This window comes from Euleptes europaea, chromosome 6 (genome assembly GCF_029931775.1).
Source record: "Euleptes europaea isolate rEulEur1 chromosome 6, rEulEur1.hap1, whole genome shotgun sequence".
NCBI classification, from domain to species: Eukaryota; Metazoa; Chordata; class Lepidosauria; order Squamata; family Sphaerodactylidae; genus Euleptes; species Euleptes europaea.
In genome coordinates, this window is record NC_079317.1 from 46,594,236 (window position 1) to 46,609,144 (window position 14,909).

A 14,909-nucleotide genomic window follows, 5' to 3' on the forward strand; every position below is an offset into this window, starting at 1 on the left:
CTCCGGAGGCACCGTGGGCGAAAAGGCACGGGCGCTGGAGCCTCCTTTCTTCCCTGTTCCAGCCAGGATCGAACGCACGGACGTTCTTCCCTGTTCCAGGATCGAACGCACGAACGTTCTTCCCTGTTCCAGCCAGGATTCAGCCAGGATCGAACGCTCGTGCGTTCGATCCTGGCTGAATCCTGGCTGGAACAGGGAAGAACGTTCGTGCGTTCGATCCTGGAACAGGGAAGAACGTCCGTGCGTTCGATCCTGGCTGGATCCTGGCTGGAACAGGAAAGAAAGGAGGCTCCAGCGCTCGTGCCTTTTCGCCCACCCAGAGGTTTCCAGCAGATGCGGCGGCGGCGGGCGCAGCCTGGCCTGGAAGTCTCCCCACACGCACGTGTCAAGATTGGGGAAAAAACCCCTCCCCCCGTTGCTGGTCCGGCGAACAGTTGACCCCTTCTCCCGAGGGGCGGGGCTGGCCGCGAGGGGCGCCGGGCGGGCTTTGACCAGGGAAACAACAGCGCCGCGACCCTCTGGGGTGCGAGACCGCCGCTTCCGGGGCGCATGCGCGGCTCGCTCCGACTTCAGTTGCAAAAGCCTTTTATTCAGCGTCGGAGGCAACCGTGCGGCCCGATCCTATGCAGAGCGGGGCCTGCCCAACCCGAGTTGAGTCCCTGCGGGTTGCAGCTTGCTGTGGGCGACCTGCTTGGCCCAGGCTGCAGCCGCCAAGGAGCAGGGCTTCGCCGTCGCCACTTTGCGTCCCGGATGCCTCTTGTTTCTTGGGGGGGGGGGGGGAGTTTTAGATAAGAACCTAAGAAAGGCCCTGCTGGATCAGACCAAGGCCCATCAAGTCCAGCAGGCTGTTCACACAGTGGCCAACCAGGTGCCTCCAGGAAGCCACTAAAGATGACTGCAGCAGCACCATCCTGCCTGTGCTCCACAGCACCTATGATAATAGGCCTGCTCCTCTGATCTTGGAGATAATAGGGATGCATCAGGACTGGTATCCATTTTTACTAGTAGCCATGAATAGCCCTCTCCTCTATAAATATGTCCACCCCCCTCTTAAAGCCTTCCAAGTTGGCAGCCATCCCCACATCCTGCGGCAGGGAGTTCCACAATTTCACTGTGCGTTGCCTGAAGAAATACTTGTATCTGTTTTGAATCTCTCGCCCTCCAGCTTCAGCAGATGACCAGGTGTCCTAGCATTATGGGAGAGGGAGAAAAGCTTCTCCCTGTCCACTCTCTCCACACCATGCATAATTTTATAGATTTAAGTCACTTTTCCCAAGTCATTTGATAGATAAGTCACTTTCTCGTCAGGCGCGTTGCATTTCCCTCACGTTTTCTGCACATACCCAGTAGAACTGGTGTGGTTCACTCGGCTCAAAAAGAGGGCAGGGAAATGATGGAGTCCAATCATAGTTTCAGCCCAAATACTTGTTTTGGAGCCCATACCAACAGGCAGAAACTTGGGAGACAGTTCAAGATCGCGAGTTCAAAAATTCCAGCCCTGCTGAGTTGGAGGCGCTGAAATCGGCTTCCCTGCGAATTCTTCCGTTTCGCTTTCAAGCCTTCCGGCATGCCCTGCTTTGTGCCCGTGGCTCCTGCCAGGGCCCAGAAGCGAGGCTTGCCCGGCCTGCATTTGTGGTCTGCTGCACAAGCTCGTCCCCCCGAGTGAGGTGCGATCCGGCTCAAGCGCTTCAGGGATGAGCGGAGCAAGGGAACTGCCCAGAAGTACCGCGAACTTTTCCTCCTTCCCGTCGGGGCCCGAGCAGAGCTGTAGAGCTGGGACATCTGCTGGGGTGGAAAGAGGCCCGGGGTTGCCCTTTGGTCCTGCCCCCCTGAGTGAGCAGAGGGCTCGCAGCTGTTTGCTGGCCTGAATGCCAAGGAACTCCAGTCCTGCCCGGGGAAGCTCCCGGCCAAGGGAGGCGTCCAGGTGGCGACCTGGGCAAGGCGGCAGGGAGCCCGGGAGGGTGGGCAGCGCTTGGCCGCTGCCTGCCTTGCGAGGGAGAGGCGTTGGCATCTGCCAGGGTCGGGTGTCAGACTGCCCGGGGGAAGGTGGCCCTGCCCTCCAAGGCCCTCCCCTTCTGGTGGCATGCGCCTGCCCCGAAAGGGCTTCTTCTCCCTCCCTATCCTCAGTCCTCTGCCCCTTTGGGGAGGGTTGCCTTCCTCCAAGCCCCCTCTCGGAGGTCAGCGCAGGGCGGTGGGCGTCAGGTCTCTTGCTCTCTAACCGCCCGCCCTACCCGGACCTGGGCAAGGGATTTGGGGACGGGGGTTCCTCCCAATCCTAGTGCCAAAGAGTCGGAATTGGAGGTCCGGATTTCGGGCGGCAGCCCCGGTCAGCAACTGGGGGCAGGGGTCCAACTCCAAAAGCAAACAAAGAAAATGTTTGCCTTGGCTCCGGTCTCACTTGAGCCTGTCCCACCCACCCACATTTTAACTTGCAAAATTCCAGAGCTTCGAAATCCTTCCTTTGACTTTGACGGCTGCGTGTTGTTGCCATTCCAAGCATCTTCCTTTACAAACCAGTCAATCCCAATCAAAGGGCAGACTCATCCTTCCGAGTAAACATAGGTAAGGTGCGGGCCATGAAGGCATTGAAACGTTTTGAAGAGCCTTTAAAAAAAAAAAACCCGATCCTATATGTGTTTACTCGGGAGTTCCTCTTGTGGCTTACTCTCAGGTAAGTGCATTCAGGATTGTAGCCTTTATATTATCAAAATACAAAATTTCCCCAGGATTCTGGGCACCTTTTAAATTGGATTAAATTCAGAAATTTACTTCGAACGTATCTTCGGTTCAGCACAGTTTTTGCATATGCGTATAAGAAAATTGCGTTTTTAAAAACAAATCCGTTTATAGGTTTACTTTGTACCTCCCTATATTTATATCTACACACACACAATTTGCTGCGAAACAGAATATCCTTTAATGGGATCTCCTGATTCTAGGGACCCTTTTTAAAACAAAATTACACAAATGCATACAAAAGGAGATGCCGTTTGTTTGGTTGTTTTTTTTTTTGTTTTTTTTTTGTTAAGTGCTGCAAATAAATTATTTTGGTGCAAGAAAACAAACACGCTAAAGAAAAGGAGTCGTGTTTTTTTTAAACAAACAAACGAAACCCCAAATGGGTGTCATCCAAGACCCTTAATTTCCTGATTGAACCGTTCAGGGAAATCCATGCCTGCCTGCCTCCCCCGCCCCCTTGCCTCTGGAAGTTACCTTTTATTGACTGCCTTCTTGCCTGGTGTCGCCGAGCTTTATTTGCCCGGCGCCCACCCAGATGCCAGCCGGCCAGGAGGCAGGCAGAGCCTTTCCCAGATGTTTAACACCGGGGTTATAACCGGGTTCGCCTCAGTTGTTCTCTCTCTCTTTCCCCTGGCGTGTTCTTTTCTCCCCCTTTTCTGCTTCCTTCACCTCCCTCCCGAACATTTGGCCAGTTAGCAAAGAGAGAGAGAGGATCACGTTTTGAAGCCCCTTCTTTCCACCACAACCTTTAACTGGTTTGCGATGGATGCTGGGCGGCGCCTGAGCCAGGAGTGAGGCTTCTCCTCTCCTAAGATCATCCCTGAGATCATTTACTTAAGATGTTGACAAGACTGTCAGAAAGTCTATTCCCCCCCACAAGCTGCGCCGCAGCACCCTGTACTGAGCATTTGATTTTTTAAAAGTAAGGTACATTAATTTTATGAGCGCCTTCTCATAAATATTGTTGTTTGCTCTCGCTCTCTCTCTGGCTGAGGGAGGATTTGCAATGGAAATTATGCCTTTGTTTTCAAGGGGGGGTGTTGCTCTTTGTTGCTCAGACAAATTTCCCTCTCCTCCCATACATTCTTGGAAAGAAAAATAAAATCGGAAGCCTCCCGTCCTTCTCCCACCCGTGGTCCCCCCCAAAGGCCAAGTCTTCTGCTTCTTCCTTCCCCGCACCCAACGAAAGTTGCCAGTTTTCCTCCTAAAGCAGACAAAATAACCCTTTAAACTATAAATATTTAACTGTACCTGAGTTTATTCGGGGGCCTGGCTGCCTCTTTAAACCCAAGTGATTTATGCCTTTATTTGTGCCTTTAAAACTGTTCTGCTTGCCCGACAGGTCTCTGCTTTCCGGCGTGGGCTGTTCATGTTCTCCTCCCTTCGGCGGCAGCATCTCCAGCAGGGGAGGGGGGGACACGCGGCATCCTTGTAACAGTTGTGTGCTTGTGAGAGATGTGTAAATGGGTTCAAAGACAAACTACCTGCCTCTCAGACTCACACGGGGAGTTGGGACACCCAAAGATGCTCACTTAAAGAACCTACCCATCTAGCATTTTCTAGTGGTAAAAGACTACTACTAGTATTAGCAAAGTGCTTTATGGTTTCACTAGATCTCTGTTTGCAGGTGACTTTCCCGTTCAGTTTCCTTTAAAGGTTTTTCTTGTTCTTTTCTTTTTTGAGAAATGCATGGCTCGGTGCTTCCACCCGGATCACCGGGACTAGCACCTTTATTCCTAAAGGCATTTGCCCCAAAACAGACCCCGATGATTTGATTAAAACTCACTGCTGAGCAAATGCGATGAGACGAGGAAATCACCTGGAATCTCAGCAGTGGGGCTGAACAAACTGGGCCGTGTTCCGCCAACCACCAGTTTCCCCTCCTAGACAGAAACCTGCCAGTTGTAGATTTCAGACGAGATCTCCTTTGCAGTTTGGTCTGCCCAATCGGTATCTATAAAGGAGGGGGTGGGTGGTCTTAGGTTTCTATTATGCTTTCTGAAAACTGCCGTTTCTATCCGCGCAGGAGTAAGCAAACATAATTTTTTATCCCTACTGCAGGTAATTTGTACTTTTTGCAAGGAAGGGGTTGTGTCTAGGTGCTTAAATTAATGTACCTGCGTTGATACAGAGAGGTTTCGCTTTTCCTTTCTGCGTCTATTCTGCTTTCAGTCAATGTACAGAAATATATTTCAAGAGGGGATTTATTATACGAGCATTCAGGACCAGAATTCAGGGGACAATCTTAGGAGCAGATTTCAGGCGCAGCTTCCTCCCTGGTCACTAGAAACGACGTATTTTCTTGTAGTTTTCCTGGTTCAGGGGCAACCTCCTACCTGCCTGCTTATCAGAGATATGATTGTATTCAGAACTGGGTTAGTCCCACTTTAAACCGGATAGAAGCGGACGTGTTTTGTTTTGTTTCGAAAGTGGTAAAATGTCACCCTCTGACAAGGGGTCTGACCTCTTTAAGAATAAAGATCTTTTAAAAATGTTAGACCTGAACTTTACATTCAGGCACGTACTCTAAAAACAAACAAAAAACACTGGCTACAACAGCCAGTGAGGCAGATTTCAAAGAGTCTAGTATAATTCTTGGGTCCTGTGAGGAAGCGAGTGCTGTAGATCTTTCTCTCTTCATCCAGAAGCCTCGACAGCAGATCTCCTATAGACGTGGGGGAAATGGGTTTGCTCTCTGCGTGTGTTTTTGATACCTCAGACCAGAGACTTTCTGATGATTTACCCAGCAGGGGGCGCTCTGACGTTGCGTCTAGCTACCAAGATTCAATGAAAACTCTTCAGTGTCTCTGCGCTCCAAAGTGGGAGGGGAGGGGGGGGGAAGCTTTGCAGCCTCCAAACCCTACTAAGGTTACAGTTGTTGTAACCAAACCTGCCTCCGCAGAGTGTTCCTCGCACCAGTTGGTGAAAAGGTACAGGCACCAAAAGGCACATCAGCTGCAGCTCCTGTATGCTCTGCCGGCACTAAATGGATCCGAGTTCCCCTCTCCCCTTCCTCTGTATACGATACATTATGCAACTTATTAAATCCCACGATAAATTGTCAACATTTTTCTCGCCTGTTAGTTCCGCTGATCCAAGCAGGATTTATTTTCAGATCTAAGGTCCCGGAGCTATAATGCGTGATTTCTTTTCCTTAAATAAAATTGGTCAAATGTTGACAACCTTTAAGCCAATCTAACACTCAAGATTACTGATGGGAAACTAATGAGAAAATATCAGATCGTCCGGCCTGGGGGCTCCTAATTAAATCTTAGTTGATTGAAAAATAAAAGCGAGAGCTTCTTTTTTTTTTTTTTTTTTTGAACTGGAGGGGGAGAAAAGCTCCAGGCTTCAGTGTTTTTTCTTCTTCTTCATTTTAACGAATATTTTCACTCACACACAAACCTGTCCATCCCCACCAATCCAGTTATCATCTATTGCTCGACACCAACCCCCAATAAAAAAACAAAACCCTAATGCTATTTCTCTGGCTATTTGGAGACATTCGACCAGGAATTATCATCACTTCTTTGCCCAGTAAATATTAAGGCCTTTAAGCAACGTGATTTAACTAATTAGAAAATTTACATCATTAAGTCTTAGGGAAAGAGAGAAAGAGAGAGAGAAGGGGGGGAGAGAAAGGAGAGAGAAATCTGTCAGTCATTTTAAAGGAGACAGGCCCTATTGAAGTGTGAAGAAATCGGCTCTAATTCAAAAAGGCAATCGGGCAGAAAAAGCCCTCGCCATTACCCGGCTAGTTATTAATCAGAAAGGGTCTCTCTCTTTCTCTTTCTCTCGCGCCCAGTAATGGCAAGACGGCGGTGGCACATCGTTAGTTTCTCCCAACGCCTCAGCAGAGATCCCATTCAAGTTTTTTTGCCACTGGCCCATGTCCCATATTGATAGCAAGTATTTGTCCATTCAAGGCTCATAGATTTGAAAATGTTTCTAAGCGAGGGAACCAGACCCGCAGGAAAAGGCTGCCGGGCAGACTCCCCCTTTTCCCACCCCCACCCTCTCCTTCTCAGGAACTGAAAGCTAAAACTGTTAGGATGGCAACTCTTCCCCCCCCCAACACGCACACACGCACACATTTTAGTTCAAAACAAGTTCCAGTTTGAAACCTGTTTGGTGAGCCTTTGTTCTCTGGCCCTTAACTCAAAGGGGGATACCCTCCTTTCCCCCTTCCCTCTGGGGAGTTAACACAACAAACCGCTTGAATTTTCGAGGCAGATCCGAAGGAAGCAGCAGAGATCTTGCAGCTGCCATGCCTCCCTAGAGCTGAGTCCACTGGGCCTTGCTTCCGTGCAGGCATGCCAGAGGATCGGGCTGTCTGGGTGTTTATGGAGGGAAGTGGGGTGTCTAATGGAGAGGGAAGTCGTTCACTGGGCGCCTCCCCAGTGCGGAGATGACAGGAGGAGAGGCCTTGTCCTGGAGCACCAGAGGAAATGTGCCAGGAAAAGCAGGGGAGCTGCAGGAGCGGGAGGGAGGTCTTTTTTACTAGCCCTTCTTCCCAAGTTGAGGCCCGAGTCCCTTACAAAGGACCTCTCTGTCACTCTCTCTGGCTTTCCGATGCATTGCCATGACACCATTGCTCACAAGCAAAAAGTGACCAAACTAGACAGTGAAATAGAAACAGATTTTGAAAGTGATTCCAGATTGTTCACCACCTCTCTGGTATTCCTGTTTTTTTCCAAAAGCTGGCGTCATTGAATCCTGCCAGGGCAGCCCTTTCCCCTTGGCATGCCGAGTCCCTGGGCCTGTTCAGCAGGAAAGAGTAACACTGCAGGCCAGTTCTCTCCCCCCCCCCCCCATCAGCAGGCTCTCTGGATTCCATCCTGACCCTGAAGCAGGGAAGGCCCAGCGGATTCAGCAGAATTCACTGCCCTGCAAAGGAAAAGGAAGGTAGTGGGTGGTAGTGGGGGGTGTCCCTCGGGCACCGCCTCTGCTCTTTCCATGGGCAAGAAGGAGACCAAGGGAGGCACCACTGGCACTGCTGCCCCCCACCCCCCTGCTGGCCCCTCCTGCAACCAGAGCAGAAAGAGACTTGGGGACATTTGCTGCCAGGGTCTCCCTCCATCAGACTAACCTTGCTGCTGCCCCCTTTGTCAGCGGCCCAGCTGCCCTGAGTGGGGGGAGGGTCACCCTTGGCTTGCCTCTCCCTCTCTCGCTCCCCTTCTGTGGGCACCGCTGCCTTGTAAGTTTCGAAGGAACCAAATATGCATGTCACACATCAACGTTTCCTTCCAGGTGGTGGGCTATCCAAGCTGCAAAAGAAGCATTACAATAACATTTCCGACGACTTTAACAAGCCACAAGGTTTTGTTTTTAAAAACAACATTCAGATTTGAGTTCATTGGGGAAAAAAATAGCGATTCTTTTCTCCTCCCGGCCCACCCACCTCCAACCCACCCGACCACTGAGACATAATTCAGCTGCACACTCATAACTGGATCTTAACAGAAGAAGTAGTGGAAAGTCAAGCCATCCCAGCAAGTGATTCAAAACAAAACCCAACTGAACAGACAACTGCAGTGATTTGCATTTCTCCTGCTTCCTTCATAAGGGGGGGGGGGGACACTTTAAGCACCAGAGTAACAAGGGAAGCAAGCGGCCCAAGAAACGCAAAGTCCGCTGACGGACTTGGGGCAGAGAAAGCATGCCCCCCCCCACACGTTTCCACAAAAACTGCAACAACACACAGACAAAAAGGTCGTATGATTGGTAACACATGGTGGGGGGGGGGAGAGAAAACCCCAGCCAAGAAGCATGGGGATGGGAAAGAGCGGGATCCTCCCCCTCCTCCCCTTTGCCATCTGATTTTTGTATCTCTCTTTCTCCCTCTCCCTTTTTGTATTATAAGCGAGAGCAAAGAAGTTTTTGTTTGGGGGGTTTGCATTGATCAGTCACTCCGAGCTAATGTAATTATCCTCATCAATAGAAGGCTGCAGAGAGAATCATTATGCGGGTGACATTGATAAATGATCGCCCGAGAGCGCCTCTTTCTCTCGGGCACCCCCACATGCGACCCTCCCACATGCACGAGGTAGCCATAGAAACACCTTGAGCGCCTCCGATTCGGCGGCGGCGGCTCCTGCTGCCGCCGACGGGGGGGGGGGGAGTTGGGGGAACCATCCCCAGCCTAGCCCCGGCCCGGGGAAGCCTCTGGCCCGCGGCCCCGGAGGCCAAGATCTCCCGGGCCGGGCTTTGGCAAGCCAGTTGGCAAGAGGCGCGCTGGCAAGTTGCGCCGCGTCCTTAAGTCAGAGACAAAACGCACGGGCGCTTGAGCCTCCTTTCTTCCCTGTTCCAGCCAGGATCCAGCCAGGATCGAACGCACGGCCGTGCGTTCGATCCTGGCTGGATCCTGGCTGGAACAGGGAAGAAAGGAGGCTCAAGCGCCCGTGCGTTTTCGCCCAACGGCGGGCTCCCTTCTGCCTTCCCTCGCCCAAGCCGGGCGCATCCAAAGCGGATTCTGCCCCGCTCGGCGTGGTCCACGGGGGTCTCCCCCCTCCCGGGCCTGGGAAAGCCCCCCCCCCTCCCGGCTGTCGGGGGCCACGAGCTCGGGAGCACTTCCGCGGGAGCAGGGGCCCCTGCATTCGGCGGGGCTGACTTCTGAGTCCACGTGCAGGGGTGAACGCGCGCACACGCACACGCTTGGCTTGGCTGTCTTTTTTGGGAAGCGACCTCTTCCCAAGCCGGTCATTCAAGCTCGTCCGGGCTGATCGCCTGCAGATCAACCTGCAGATCAGCCGGTCCCCCAGCATCTTATCAGTCCCCCGGAGGAGTCTCTTGTTCCTTGCGGATCCATCGGCTTTCTTTAAGGGGGGGGGGAGAGCACGGGTCCGTTTGGCAAAGGCGCTCTGGTCGTCCCCCCCCCCCCGGCTGCCTCTTCTGGGGTGACGGTGGCGGCGTCTTCCGCATGGTCCCCGACGTGGACACCGTTCCCAGACGGCACCCACAGCGCGCGGAGTCGCTCCGCAGGCTCCCTTCGAGGCGCATCCTAGGCCACGGATGCTTACTGAGAAGCAAGCCCCATCTGATTCAGTGGGGGCTGACCCCCCTGGGAGGGTCCTTGGGAACGCAGCCTTGGTGTCAAGGCAGGAAGCTGAGGAACAGCAGCGGCTCAAAAGGGCAGCTTTTCGGGGACGTGGCTGCCAGCCGCTTGCAGTCCAGCTCGGTCCCTGGTGCCCACCGGGTGAGAGAAGCGTCGGCCTCTTCCTTCCCCTTGCAAACTTGCAAAGGACTGCCGAAGGGACCGGCCTGCCCCTCCCTCACCCCACTCTCTCGTCCCGTAGTGCAGACGATCTCCCCTCTCAATATTTTTTTCATTGGGAATGATACAGATTCCCTCTCCCCTCGTTGGGGAAATGGAAATTTGGGGAGGGGGGCCTTCTATCTATAAACAAGAGGTGTTTTCCTATTACCCTTCCTCTCCCAGAACATAAGCAATTTTAGTCAGACTACAGTATTTCCTTTAACACTATGTCGCTGTCAAAACACTGTTCCCGTTTTCTTTCACTTTTGACAGCTGAGCATTTCTTAAATACACCCAAATCGGAACTTTCCATGTTAAATAGTAAACCTCAGATTGGAGCAATCTCCTGGCATTATATTGCAGCTAGGTTTTCTACACTGTAGCTGAAGCAGGTTAATGCAGAGAGAAGGAAAACCAGCACAAGAGGACAAATACTTGGTTCATTACATAAATAGTCACCAAGCAAGGGGTCTCCTCTTTTTACCAAAGGTCAGAAAAATGGGCAGAAAACCTGATAACCAATGCTACAATTTTGTTTTGGTTTTACAAATGAGGAGAGGAAAAAATGTTTTGCTGACTCCCCCATAATCCATGTTTCGAGATTTTCTAGCACAAAACAACTAGGAGTTGCATGATGGGAGTGGGAACTTTGAAAGGTTAAATCAGGACTAAAATTAGAACCAAATGTGGAATCCATCTTTTTTCTCAAACTGAGCAACACAAGTAATATTCCAGTTGATAAATGCAACCCCACATACATTTCTACTGTTATTTCCTTTCTATTGCAGGATAAGTCAATTCAGTTGCTTATCAATCTGTTAATTAAACATTATATTTGCAGGTCAGAACCTTTAGCATGTTAAAATTGTAAGCAAAGGTTTAGTCAAGCTTGGGTGTGTGTGTGTTTGTGCACAAATATTTGACACAATTTATTAGTTATTTACAAAATACAAACTACAATCCTGCACCATTACTTGCAATGGATATTTTTTGCCATTGCCTTCGGTGAGATGCCACACAATCGTTTCCCCTTACAATAATTTCATGACAATTGGCAATGAAAGCTAATCTTGCCCTGGTCATACATCTATCAAACGCCAATAGACAACGCAGCCTTGGCATGTATGTTGTATATATGACTGGAGCAAGATGCTTTCCTTAGAATGCAGAACACAGGAAGCAATCCTAAACATTATAAATCAGAATTTCCAGAGTTGAATGGCACCTTCTCCCCTGAAAGTGTGTCTGGGATTAAATCACAGCCTATGCAAGTAATGTAATCTATCCACTTTTTAGAAAAGAGGATATTGTTTGTTTATACATAATTGTAGAAGACCTATTCACAAGTTACAGCGAATGCACATACAATCCATATCCAGTGTGCACTTGATGGTTCTTTGTGCGTCATGTTACAATCAACACATATACAGCTGAACACATTATACATACCAGTGAGGATGTATGTAGGCAACAGTTCATATCAAACATCTCCCACACAGTGTGTGGGAGAGTGTGTGCAGACGTTTATACTCTTGTGTTTCACATGTGTGAACCAGCCTTGAAGAAACAGAACTTCACTTATCATCAGTAAAGAGTGAACACTTCATCCTTCTCTCCTCTCTGATTTCCCAATAATTTTGTTTTAAAACACTTTGCCCAGTCAAATTAAACAATTAAATTAGGCAGATTACATCCATAATTTGAATGTACAATTTCTCTCTCTGTAGAATAAACTTTTGCTTACTTTCTGGGACTATAAAAGAAGGGGACAGCTGGAACCTTTCTTGAATCCGATCCCAAATATTACCCACTATCCAGTGCCAAGTGGCACAAAAGGGTTGCATTTAAGTATCATTATGCTGAATTTATGTATCTATCTATGAAATGATAGGAATTTTTTAAACCTACCATTAATTCATTTTTAAGATAATTTTGTTTGTATTCTTTTTAAAAATCTAGTTTATATTTCCTATGTGCTCTTAAATAAAACACCAGGATTTAATCTGTTATTAATCCACTCCTAATATCAACACCTTACAATTTTTTTGGCAATCAAGCTCCACACCAGAAATATGTTTGTACAGAAAAAAAATGCAGAAATTTTGTGGGAAAGAAATGTAAAGAACTAAATAATGCACTGCCTTCTTTTCCCACTTACATCTAAACAGATATTACATTGCTTTAGCTGTAAAATAAATATTATTCTTCATCTAATAAACTGAGATCATATAAAAGCATCTATAACCTGGTGCAAAATCCTGATTGTTTTGCCTATTCTATGATTGCTCTTGTGTGTGATTTGTCTGGATTATTGTTGGTAATAAAACAAGTTTAGACCTCTTCTCCCCAGGAAATGCCTTCTCTCCTAATCATGATTAAAAACACGAAGGCCTAACAAAAAATCAAAAATGAAATATTTATTACCGCATTTTGTGACTTAACACCTTTTTTTAAAACATAACGTCACAGTCCTCATACAAGTATTTTAATGTAAATTTTGACAAAGCTTAAAGGTAACAGCATTTTTTTCTAGTGAGGAACACGTGCTGAGAAAGGAAGAATTCATGGACATACAATACCAATTCCACAGCAGATCTGATACTAGCAAAAACATTCTTTTTTTTTCAATTGAGGTAAACACATAGAATATCTAACATGAAACAATTAATAGACCGAACTCTGTACGAAGTTTGTTACAGTATTCTCTTGCTTTTTCCCAAGCTCTGAGTTCATGATAAAGTTCTAGGTTTGGTGCAGACCATTAATTTCTTCTTTCGTTGAGGAAAGCTGCCCAACCTTCAGATTTGTCTTGTCCCAAGCCGAGGCCCAGAACTATTGGAAGAAGCTCCTGCTCTGTCTTTTTAAATCTTTACCTGCAAGCTCTTTGAAAAAAGAGTCCGAAAATATCTTGGGCTTATGAAGCACAAACTATAAAGATCTGTTTGAAACTAAAGGACACATTTATGAAGGAACAAAACCAGGGGGTGGCAAGGGCTGTCTTGGAACTGTCCTCTGAGCGATGAGAGACCCAGCAAAACTCGATCTTCACCTTCAGGAGAGTTCTTTTCTCGCTGGTTGAAACAGGTCTGAAATATACCGTAGTCTTTCATGGATAGTGACTTCACTGCTGAACCAAAACAGTCATTCTTCTGGGAACAACACACATAGTGTGGAAAACAAGGATATTTTTTTCTCCTTCTAAAACTATTTGAGGCAACGTAACGGAGTGATCAACAGAAATATACAAGTTAACTTAATTCCTATGTTTATATACTACAGTAGTTATAACTCTTGGAGTCTTTTTTTCCCAGAGGATCTTTACATGGACATAAAATTGTTTTCAGTGAGCCCATGATTTCACATTTGTGTTCTTGTTTCATTGGTCCTCTGTTGTTGATGAAAAATGACAAAAGTAAAAAATAATCACAGCTGTCTGGAATTGTGTATTAAGTGTCAACATCTGGTCAAAGTTCAAAAGTCTTAAAATAGTTTTTTTTTCTTCCCTTGAGTTCCCTTATACTATTGGGCATGAATGTCCATATGCTGTCCACCAACACTGGGGTCTACAGAATTTAACATGGTGGGACTCTGTGCTGACATGGTCATTCCAGGATGGGTAGGGGGTCCTCCGTGCATCATCATGGCAGGGTGATGGGGGTGACTTGGCAAATATGAATGCATTGGGGGTCCATGTCTTAAATGGGTAGGGTGAGGGGTCATCTGGGGAGGAGTGTAACTTGGCTGTGTCATACTCATACCCATAGGACCACCCTGAGATATGTAGTCCCCTGGTATGCCTTGCAAACCTAGACAGAAAGGGAAAGGAATTAGGTCAAACTTCTGAACATTTTTTTTTTACAATTTCACCCTCCTAAAAAGAACTTAACAAAAAAAGACACTACAAATACTCAGTCTAAATTTAGCTGGAGTTTCTTGCCAATGTTTACAGACATTCAAATTCTAGTTTGCATTTGATTTGAACATTCAGTGGGATAATGCACACAGCAGAACTAAATATTGAGCACAACCAAGTGTCATAAAATGTAAGAATATTTTTAAAATACTAGTAACTGGATTTCTATCATAAATCTGATGTGGGTGCATTCTGTAAGCAAAAACCTGTCAACTGAATATAAATATCAGATTTGCTTTTCCTTGGTATTTTGAAAAAAATGTAGAACACTCTGTCTTGTCCTTTCACATACAGAATTTCCACAGCAACTTTGCATATGAATCAATAGGCAAGGAGAAAAATTATATTACATAATAAAATCTTGGCAACTCAGGACACTCTGCACAATATGCTTTTCATACATGTGAGGAAATAAACGTGTATATGGGGAAGGACAATGGTGACACACCTGGATCTAATCCTCTCTGTGTCCAGTTTTTATATACATTTATTTCCTTTGCAGAGATGGTATCAGTCTAGTAGAAGTATCTCGTGTAAAGGAACTGACCCTGTGTAGAAACTGAAACCATGCAGTATTAAAATGATTAGGGGTTGAAAGTATATACTATTGTTCTGTAGATTAGGGACAATTTTCCAATCTTATTATGACATTAGGAACCAAATTCTTGCTCCTGTTGATGTTGTGGAGATACCTAAGTTAAGACAAGGATTTATCACTGTAGCTGTAACCATTAAAACAGTTAAATTGGACTAGTTTGACTGAAGCTGATTTATCCGCATTCCATTTAACAGGCATAAGTGTCTTTAAATCCAAAACAGTCTAGATTAAACCAGTTTCCAGAAGGGTTATATATTTATCAAGCAGTGTGACATTAAATACAATTAAGTTCCTGTCAAATTCATTTGTATAAAATTTACACAGATGAGAAAAACACCCACTAGAATGTTTATACAGGCCACACTGAAGATTCCTGATACAGAAGCTATAGTTTTAGACGTATA

At 47.2% G+C, this 14,909-nt stretch overlaps 1 protein-coding gene across 10 annotated transcripts in view; it reads right to left on the reverse strand.

Moving 5' to 3' along the window:
- Positions 1-12,391: 12,391 nt before the first annotated feature.
- The window catches only part of MEIS2 (Meis homeobox 2), a 257,491-nt gene continuing 254,973 nt past the window's right edge, over positions 12,392-14,909 (reverse strand). For 5 of the 10 annotated variants that reach the window (XM_056852099.1, XM_056852097.1, XM_056852095.1 and 2 more), the window contains exon 12: positions 12,392-13,800. In XM_056852099.1, coding sequence (XP_056708077.1) covers positions 13,514-13,800 — 287 coding nt within the window. In that variant the 3' untranslated portion in view covers positions 12,392-13,513. The remainder of the gene's footprint in view (positions 13,801-14,909) is intronic. The other 5 variants (XM_056852102.1, XM_056852100.1, XM_056852104.1 and 2 more) reach the window with 1 other exon arrangement.